Source organism: Fringilla coelebs (assembly GCF_963513975.1).
Source record: "Fringilla coelebs genome assembly, chromosome: 6".
Taxonomy (NCBI): Eukaryota; Metazoa; Chordata; class Aves; order Passeriformes; family Fringillidae; genus Fringilla; species Fringilla coelebs.
Window position 1 is genome coordinate 33,873,500 of NC_140034.1, and position 10,203 is coordinate 33,883,702.

Genomic DNA, 10,203 nt, shown 5'->3' on the forward strand with positions numbered 1-10,203 from the left:
ATAAAAGTTTAACAAAATAATTACATTACTGTGTTGAAATTATGTTCTCTTCTAATTCCAATTTAGGTATTCTAGAAATACTTCTGACTCAAGGCTAGTTCCGCCAGAAAGAAAATGTTACCCAATGTGTTGGGCCACAGAGGATTTGTGGCAAACAAGACACTTCAGCAGTCCCTACATCCTCACACAAGGGAACAAGCTGTGTTAAGTCACAGGCAAATAATACCTAAGAAATTCAAGTCTTAAGTGACAGAAACCAGCAAATGCAATCTCCATCACCCAAACCTGACTCACCCCATAAGAGGGAAGAAAGAAGGGAGGTACACATGTATGGGCAGGTATACATGGAGAAAGTAAAGAAAATGTGAATATAGTTTTTATGCTCTGTAGAAAGGAGCTATGATTCATCTGACACAAACTGCATACACATTATGCAACATAAGTTACAACTCTGGGAATTACAGGAAACTTCAGGTCTGTAACATTTGTTCTGTGCAGTAGATTGGCAAATGCAGATTAATTAAAATGCTCCAATTTATGGTGAATTTATTGTGCATGTACATCAACTCTACAACTGAAGTGGAAGCCACATTCTTAAAATAATATAGAGCATATAGCAACAGCAACAGGTTTATCATATCTAGAACACCTGGATATATGGCTTCATGTTCAAATACCTTAGCAAGGCTCCACACGGATTTTCTGGAAAATGAAGAACCACAGAGAATTTGTAATTTTTCAGTCCATGGTGCCAGAAACAGTAAGTTCGACATTTGTAATGAGGAAATAGCTTCGCTTTCACCTCATTTTGCAGCTTCTGTTTAGGACTGTATGACTGACAATTTGAAAAGTAAAAGTTTGTGTGACCCAGCTAAGAACTACACAATACCATTCTACAGTTATTTTTCAGAAAGGAACCACATTTAAAAATATTTAATTAGTCAAGTACTTCAATGCTCGTTACAGGAGCAGGGTCAAACCTGTAGAAACATTCAAAACCAGAGAGACACGGTAAGAGAAATCTACTCATTTTAGACCTAAAATAGTTTGAAGGGGTCCAGAATATACCCTTGCCAAAAGTAAATTTAGTCCAAACAGTATCTGCATAGCTCATGAAACACATTTGAGCTCCTGTGTACTAACAGAAGTACTTCAAAATCATACCAGTCAGTACTGAATAACTGCAGTTTTAAAGTGCATTAACCTTGTTGGTTGTGGACAAAGCTCAAGACCACAGCTCCCCTTTATCTCCCATATACCAGGTCCATTTGCTAAAAGAACCTTCATGGCAAGTGGGCTATACTTCTAAATCATAACATGAAAGATTAGTCTTAATGCTTGTATCTACTTCAGAAGTTGCATGAATCACAGAAAACAGGATTGGATAGCATTTCAAGAAACTGATCACTTAGTTGGGCTTGGCCAAAGGCAAAAGACCAGGCTCTGTCAGAATTATTCCCAGAAGACAAGTCTCTAGCTTGCTCTTAAAAAAACACTGCTGAGGTAGATTTCATACCTTCCTTAGGCAGCCTATTTCAGTTTTTGATTATCTTTGCCATTAGGCAGATTAGCCTATTATATCAAGCCTGCGGGTGCAGTTTGACATTACATATAATCCCACTCCCTCTTGCCATGTGCTCCTGCTACTACTTTCCCCTCCATCGGATTCAGTGGCCATTCATGCACAGGGTAAATTAAAGAAGCTGACCTGACAGAAAAGCAGCTGACAGACAAACAACCTCTCCCTACCTATTCTGTCCCCCTGATCAGATGCCTCCATCATACCAGTTTCAGGCTTTAAATTACGAAAGTGCCACAGTGCAAACAATGAAGAGGAGAAATATGGGAATGAGTTACAGGATGAAGAGAAAGTGAAAGATCAAAAAGCACCCTAAACTCTTTCTTCCTACAGTTTGAGACCATTTCTTCATCCTATTCCCATTAGACAAAAAAAGAGTTTACAACTCCACATAATAATAATTAAAACCACCTTTATGCAGCTCAGGACTTGCATTTCTACTCAGCTGTTTTTTCTGTAGACTAAATGGACACCTTTCTTTCACCATTTCATTTTTCTAGGCCTTTGATCATTCTTCATGCCCTCTTCTAAATTTTCTCGCTTTGGGCACATCTTTCTCAAAGTACAGTGCCCAAAACTGAGCACAGCACTCCATTTAAGGCCCCAACAGCACCACAGCAGGTTTACTTCACATGCTTTGTCATGTCAGATCATATTTATGTTGTGATATTTATGCATTTGGATCCTTTTCTACATGACTTTGTGGTAGTCTCCATGGTGTATTTGTAGAGTCAACCATTTTTATTCACATGCTTTAGGTTGCACTTGTCCCTCTCAAAACACATGACATTTTTCCCATGTAAAATATCTTAATTAACTTGAACTTCAGCTCCTATCCCCTGAAATTATTGCTGCCTGATCCTATCTTTCCTGACAAAATTTTATAATTTCTCAGACATTAATTAAAACATAATGTAGTAATTGAACCTAATATCTCTCCTCACACAGAATTCTCCTTGATACAGACAGACTAGGATCAGAGCATTTCTCCTTAAAACATACTTGATACACAGTCCCCTTATTCAGAAGCAACACTCCAAAACTTTTACTAAAGTCACCTCATTCCCCTGTTTTAGGATCATGTTCCTTCAGATTTATGTAAAAACTAAATGACAGATGCATTTCCAATACTTTCTAGAACTCTCAGCAGTTTAGGATCTTAGGATCTTAGAGCAGCTATTAAGTTTTGCATTATCTGGTAGGAGGGGGGAAAAAAAGCCAAGAGAAAATTACAGTACTTCCCAGAAGTTATCTTGAACATGCAGTTTAAAGTAGGGAAAGGAAAAAAAAAAAAGTGGGAGGTTTTTGATAAAGATACTCATGTTTGTAAAAGATAGCAGGCATGAAAAATGACAGTCAGATAAACAAACAGGAAAACATATCCACCAAACCTAAGGATGGGAGAAAGACTAATACACAGACCAAGTAAAATTGAGTTTTAAGAAGTCAAATTGCAGGAGATGCTTGGCAAATATGAGGGAAGCAGTAAGCAGTTGGTTGCATACCATTGATTTTAATTTCCATGCATGGATAGTCACCTGTTTCTCAAACTGTTAAAAGAAAAAAACACTATCTTGTACATAAAGTGTTGCAAAGACACATTTTGCCCTATAGAATCTTTCAACTCCATCCAGAAGCAAGTTTTAACCAATTTCAACTCACTTTGACATTTTTTATATGTTAAGCTTTCCTCTTCACTTACGTCATTCTTCAGGTAATTTTTTTATGCTTGTCACACTATGTCTTCTCCTTAGTGTCTACCTCCTCCTTCCAATTATTTAAATTTTTAAAAATTCTTGTCCTTATGTCAGTCCCTTCTTCTAGCACCCCTGATCCAAAACATTAATCTCTGTCCTTCTTCCCCTCTATAAAGTGACACTGTTGAGGTGTCACACAGGCACAGAAAGAACTTCTAGACTGGCCCCCAATTCAGTCTGTGGACCTCAACTTTTTTATTTTGAAACATGGTTAAGAACAAAAATAAATACTATTAAACATGTACTTTCCAATGCAAGATTTAAAGAAGTTAAGATACTAAAAATTTTCAAACATGCTTTCAGAAGGCCTGCTGAGGCTTGTCCACACCAAAGTTCTCTCCAAAATCCTAACAGGAAAATTATCTGTAACTTAAATACAAACTCTGTTTAAGCAGTTTGAATTGTTTACTGAAACAGTAATCATTAGCCTTACAGACTTGCTTCTGTGAGACACATTAAAGTATTCCAGCCAAGTGATGAGAACAGCACTAACTCGGAGGCAGGCTAGTATTTCAATGGCATTGGTATAGCCACTATGAATGCAGTGTACCAGCTGTTCTTAAAACAGTTCTAACAAGGTTTAAGTTGTTAACAAGTCAATCAGCCAAAGCAGACTCTCTAGGTTAAGAATGCACGTATTACTTAAGACTGAACAACTGTAAAGAGCGCTTGCACTCTCCCTTTTCATGCACTCCAATATAGCTGTTGACTCTCTTAGCTGCTATACACGCAGTTAGAAGCGCCCAATATCTCATCCTTACTTCTCTATGCTGACTATTTTGAGGGATGAGAGACCTTCATGCCACCAATTCTAAGGCTTTATCTGCATTTGGAAGACTTTTGAAGCAAGTCTTCTACAAAGCTTCAGAGTAGAGGCTGCTTACACACTTCCTTTACCTTTCCTCATTGCTTCTTGCTGTTGCTGTTTCTCAGAGCTTCAGGATCAAGTACGGCCTTTAAGAGGAGTGCTTTGAGTATAATTTTAATAAAGCTTAGTCTTATAATGGTGTGCGATTTAACAGAGTATCCATAAATATTTTGAATTTTAATTTCTTGTTCTTGACTGAAGCACAAAGCCTGCTGTTGCTCTGGCCCATAAAGCATTCTAGATACTATGGACATAGATAGCATGAAACTTTTTTAAAAGAAAGTAAGCATAATTAGAGTTCTTCATTTTCTCAGGGCATCAGTAGAAGGTCAGACTTAAGGTCATCTGTTCTTGGTTGTCCCAAAGTTGCGCACTGCTAGCACATGTAAATTTTTTTTCTCTTTTTTTTAAGAGAGTAGAACTCTAGTAGCATGTAAATACTACATATGGAGGAAAACCTTACCCTCTTTGAACATTCTGAAGCTCTATGAAAAGTTAGGAAATTGAAAATGGGGTATTGCTTGAAAGCCTTCCTTTTACGTACACTTCTTAGATATCCACTAAATGTGAACTCTGCCTTCATTCTCTCACTGCACCTACCTTGATTCAGGCAGTTTGGACAAAATTAATTTTTAAAAATCCATTCCAGCCCTGGACCATTTATGTTTATGCCTAAAGAATGGATGTCAATACAGGTAAGTGCATTGATGATATGGCAAGACCTTAAGTATATCCTGAGGCCTTCTTGAGCAAGAAGAACAGAAAATACTAGTGTGGTGTTTCCATCTCTAATTATGGAAAATGGTAAAAAAAAACCCAAAAAACCAAAACCCAGACACACCTGAGATCTCTGTAGCACTTTATAAGTAAAAATACACCACTCTGCTTTCTACTGGAGAAGGACCAGTACAAACCAGTATAAATACTGGGACAAATGGGAACTTTAGAATGGGTGAATCAGCATTCCTCCTCCAATACACACTCATGCTTACATACATATATATGTGTGTGTGTGTATGTATGTATACACACATAAATTCACAAGCTAAATGGATGCATATCTCAGAAGCTGCATGTGCATAAAGATAAAAGAATCCCTAACAGTTACACTAAGATTCTTCATGGACACTTACATCAGAAATCACTGGAAATATGCTTGAAGTTTCTTCATGTAAGAATGTTAAATTTAGGAAGGTTTCAGTGTATCAGCTTCCACTCCATGTTTATACAGGGTTTCTATTCTGCCCTTGCTTAAAAGTAACCAGTCACAAAAACTTTTTATTGAATGCTCTTTGAAGTTATTACTGATACCATTGTGTGATACAGTTCACCTCTGCCCAGACACCACAGCAAGGCAGTACACTGCTCAGCCATGCCCCCATCACATTCCTCAGTAGCCCCTGTCGCTGCTTACGAGGTAGACAGGCAAAACCGAGGCCCTCGGTTAATAACCAGGTTAGCAACCCCCTAGTAGCGAGACCACTCTGCACAAAGCTGCCAAGGACCTCTGCTATTCCCCCGAGGGCAGCTGCCCCACACGACAGGAACGGGCCCTTCCCGCTGCTGCCCGGCCCCTGGGGAAGGCCCAGTCGACAGCCCCAGCCGCGGGAGAGCAACGCAAGGGCGGCCGCTGCCTCCAGCCCGCTTTCCCCGGGGCGAGGGGTGGCCGGGACACAACGCCCCCCGACCGCGGCCTGCAATGGACACCGCGCTCGGCGGCCCTGCCCTGCCCGGGGCGGCGCGATACGAGCGGTCCCTCCGGGGCCGGCAGCTCCCTCCCCGCCGCTCGAAGGTCTCTGCCCCCTCGCAGAGGAGCGCGGGGTCCGAGGGCTTGGCGGGAGAAGAGCGCCGCGACCCCTCAGCGCCCGAGCCTCCGGGGCGCCGCGGGCGGGATCGGCCCGCGATTCCCCGGCCTGTCGCTAAGAGCCGCCCGAGGAGACCGCGGCCTGCAGCGCCCGGCCAGGCCCCGGCCTCAAGTTGCCTCCTTCCCCTGCCGCCCCTCGGAGCCCGGAGGCGGGGAAGCAGGAAGAGGCACCTGCGCCAAGCGCTGCTGGGGTGGGGGGAGGCGGCCAGCCGGCCGCCGAGCCCCGCAGCCCCTCCCTGGCTGGGGGTGCAGAGCCTTTCCCCGTCCTCGGTGTCGCAGCTGATGTCAAGCCCTCGCCTCCCTCATACCTGACAGCATCCCCCACCCCTATGGCTCCCTGAGCCCCAGGCAGGCAACAGAGGGGACCTTAAGCCAAAAACCATCACCACAAATATATCCCCCTCTTTCAGAAACGCGCCCTGCAAGGGGAGGGAGGTGGAACAAAACAAAACCCGACTCCCCTCCCCCAAAAGAAGATGGGGTGGGGGTGGCCCCAAAGTGACCAGTCCCTCGATTAAACCGATCCGGTTCCCGCCCGATGCCGAGCGGTACTGCAGCCCCCCCGGCCAAACTCGGGGCCGCCGCCCGCCCCCGGCAGCGATTGCTGACCCCCGGCGCGGGGCACGGCGCTGACAAATGTCACCCGGTGCCCACAATGAGCGCCGCGGGGATGCTTCTTCTCCCCCGCCGTCATCCTCCCAAAATAAGAAAATCCTCTTTTAAGAGGAAAGACACGCGAGCCATCAAATAAAAGGGCACCCCTAGCTCCCACCCCCAGCGCCCGGGAAACACTCTCGTAAAAACTTTGACCAGGGCTCCCCCCGCGATAATAGTAGAATTTAAAACCTGTCAACCATTTTAGATCCCTACTTGAGAAAACATCATTCCCGGGCACCGGTGGATTTGGCAAACGGCTCAGAGCAGCGCTGCCGCGGCTTCCCTCCCCCGGGCCGCAGGGGAGGCGGCCGGGGAGGAAGATGCTTCCTGGGGAGGGGGTGGCGGGAGGGGGCGAGGGACGGGAGCGTTCGCTTTACCTGAGACCAGCCACTGGCCTCCATTGTTGGAGAATTCAATGGCATTGACACAGCCGAAGTGGCCCAGGAGGTCCTTCTTGTAGAGGTTCCTGCAGCCCCGCAGGCGTCTTCGCTGGAAGTCGTGGGTGAGCAGGGGGTCCCCCTCCAAGCCCCGCTGGGACAGGAACCCCACCACCGACCGCATGCTGCCCCCCCGGCTGCCTCTCCTCCTCATGCTGCCGCCTGCGCCGCTCCCCGCCGCTCCTTCCCCCGCCGCCCCTTCCCCCGCCGCCGCCTCCCCTCCCCCGCTTCCCCCCTTGTTATGGTTATGATGATTTTTCTTTAGCCAGCCATGGCAGAGAGGTGTTAGACACTCCGCCGCTTCCTGATCCCGCTGGCTCCTCCCCGCTTCCCTCAGCAGCTGATCCTCAGCTGCAGCCCGCGCCTCCCGGCCCGGCTCTAGCGTGGCGCCGCCGCCGGTTAAGTCGCTGCTGGAGCGGCGCGGGGGGACAGACACACTCGCCCCTGCGGGGGGACGGTAACGTCCGCCACTCCGGGGACGGACGGACACGTTCGCCACTCCAAGGACCTCCTGGGGCAAGGACACATTCGTCGCTGCGGGAACTTGCAGGGGCCGGACACGCTCGCCGCTCCGGGGACCTTTTGGGGGAAGGACACGTTCGCCACTCGGAGGACCTGCCGGGGAACGGGTACGCCCGTCACTCGGCGGAGCCGCGGGAGGACGCGTCCCGCCGCCGCTCAGGCGGCCCGGCTGAGTGACCTGTGCCGCCTGCAGCCCCGCGGCCGGCGGGGAGGCGGCGGCGGGCGGGCAGGTGCTCCCGCGGAGCGGTGAATGGGAAGGGAGCGCTCCGGAGCCACGGCCGGCCCGCCTTGAGGCAACGGGCGGGCAAAGCACCGGAGGGAAGATGAGGGGAAAAACGGCTCAAGTGCGGGGGCGGTTTGAAGTGGGGCTTGTCCTCTGTAAATGCTGCGTGATTTCTACGGGAAATCAAAGCATTATGGCTTTAGAGTTTAGTTTTAAGGGTTTTTTGTTGTTGCTGTGGTTGTTTTCTCTATGATAGTTGTTATGGGTTTCATAGCTTGCTCTCTCCTGCTCCTTCCCGAGCTACACCGAAAACAGGAGGGTTGCCCCATCACAAGTGAGTCAGTAGATCTTTCTGCAGCCCTTGGAAGACTCCTCGAAGTACAGATGAATTTTCTTCTCTTACTCTGCAGTGTCAACTAAACCCCAAAACGCAGCTGGCTAACCAGGTGGAAGTGACCTGTGTTGTCCTTCGCTGTTTAACAATACCTTTACCTTACTGAAATAAGAATATCTTTTCTCTTTCACAGGACCCTGTACTACTCAGGTAACATCTGATGCCATGTCAGGCAACAGGAGTGTCATTCAAAGGGTGATGTCCCTGAGGGACTGCACAGACCCCCAGTCCCACCTTGCAGCTGACTGCATGCTGCCTGCGCACAAAATGAGGAGCTTGAAACTTTCAGGTCTGTATTTCCCCATGGCACCGGTACCTAGGGAAGATACAGTTTTCAGAAGGTAAGAGGAATTAGCCTGACCATCCTGGCCATCTTTGTGTAGCACTGCATCTGCTGGGAATTAGGAGTCTTGAAACTTTAAAATAAGCAGGGGGAAAACCATCCCTGACATAAACTGTGATGTGGCAAGATGACTGAGTGCTCTTAGACTGCTGCCATATTCTGGTGACAGCTTTTCCATAGAAATAGAAATTATTTCATTATAAAAACTCAGTTAAGTGCTTTGGGTTTCTTCTTGGTTAAGATTATAGAAAGAGCATCAAATCCTGCATAACCAAGCTTTTTATTTGACAACACTATAGCCTTAATTTTAACACATAACAAAAGTAAATAAAAAACTTTCTCTTCTAATTGGGAATAGAAAAAGAATGTAAGAAGTTGCATTAACAGTGTTAGCATTAACAATTAACAATGCTTCACAACTTAAGTGAAAACAAAGCAGTTGGCCTCTTCTAATCTGAACTGTACATAAGGATGTTCTCTAGTTACAGTTGTTGATGGCCAACTACTGCAATGTAACATGTCTAGCCACCCTCAATATAGAGAGGCAAAGATTCTGTCTATCATGGTTTGTGTTTATTACCTTAGCTTCAGACACAGGTAGGCTTCAGACATTGCTATAAAATCATATTTTTTATCTTTGTTGCTTGCATGCCATGACATTCTGCACAATTACAATTATATCAGAAACTGTTGCTCACTCAGCAAGATTTCACTTTTTCCCCTTTCCTAAAGTATTGTTCAGGTTGCATATCTTTTGAGTACCTTTGGTTTCTGTACTGAAATAAATATGCAATATAATAAAATCTCCAGTGCTTTTTCTCCACATTCTGGATCCAGTCTCAAGGAAAGCTGTGTACTTAAATGGTTTTGCATAGAAATAAAACTATTTCCTAAGCCCCCAGTTCCAGGATTTTTAAGATTTAACTGAGTTTGCTTTTGTTTTGTTGGGGTTTTTCTCCTTGTTTGTTTTTGTGGTTTTTTTTAAATCACATTTATAAGCAGTCAGAATTTAAAAGAAAAATAATAGCAGACTACCAATCTCTTCTGCTCAATGACATGACCTTATAGGTTAAAAAACTGTACTGGTAAGCATTCTTTTCATTCTCTTGCTTCCCTTCTTTGAATTAATTTTGAATATAACACCTAAAGAAGCTACCATAGCCTATACCAGTGATATCTTTCCTTCTGGAAAATGACCGGTGTCTATGTTAATAAAGCCAGAGTGCTGTTATCTCTCCAAAGCACATACACTGTTGTCCTGAGTCATACTGAAGTAGCATCAGTGAAACATCTTTGTCTCCTTTAACAGGAACATTCTGCAGCTTGCAATGGAATCAATGTACTAACAGAAGTTAGTCAAACAGATCAAACGTCATCAAGTTGCTGTTCTGGGGGACATGTTAGCATGGGGATACTGTACCAAGACTGGTTGTCACAGACCAAATTGGATTGAGCCTGGCCACACTCAAAGGGCACAGGAAGCCAGAGTCTGTCTGCACACACTGCGTGAGCTGCTTAATTCCGCAGCATGTTCACAGTCTCCTCCATGTCTCAAAAGC

General features: G+C 45.4%; 1 protein-coding gene across 2 annotated transcripts in view; it reads right to left on the minus strand.

Annotated features, from left to right (window-relative positions):
• DCAF5 (DDB1 and CUL4 associated factor 5) overlaps positions 1–7,325 on the minus strand; it is a 68,346-nt gene extending 61,021 nt beyond the window's left edge. Inside the window, exon 1 of one of the 2 annotated variants that reach the window (XM_084207612.1) lies at positions 7,103–7,325. In XM_084207612.1, coding sequence (XP_084063738.1) covers positions 7,103–7,316 — 214 coding nt within the window. In that variant the 5' untranslated portion in view covers positions 7,317–7,325. Of the gene's footprint in view, positions 1–5,337; positions 5,426–7,102 lie in introns of those variants that run through there. The other variant, XM_084207613.1, reaches the window with a different exon arrangement.
• Between the last annotated feature and the right edge of the window lie 2,878 nt (positions 7,326–10,203).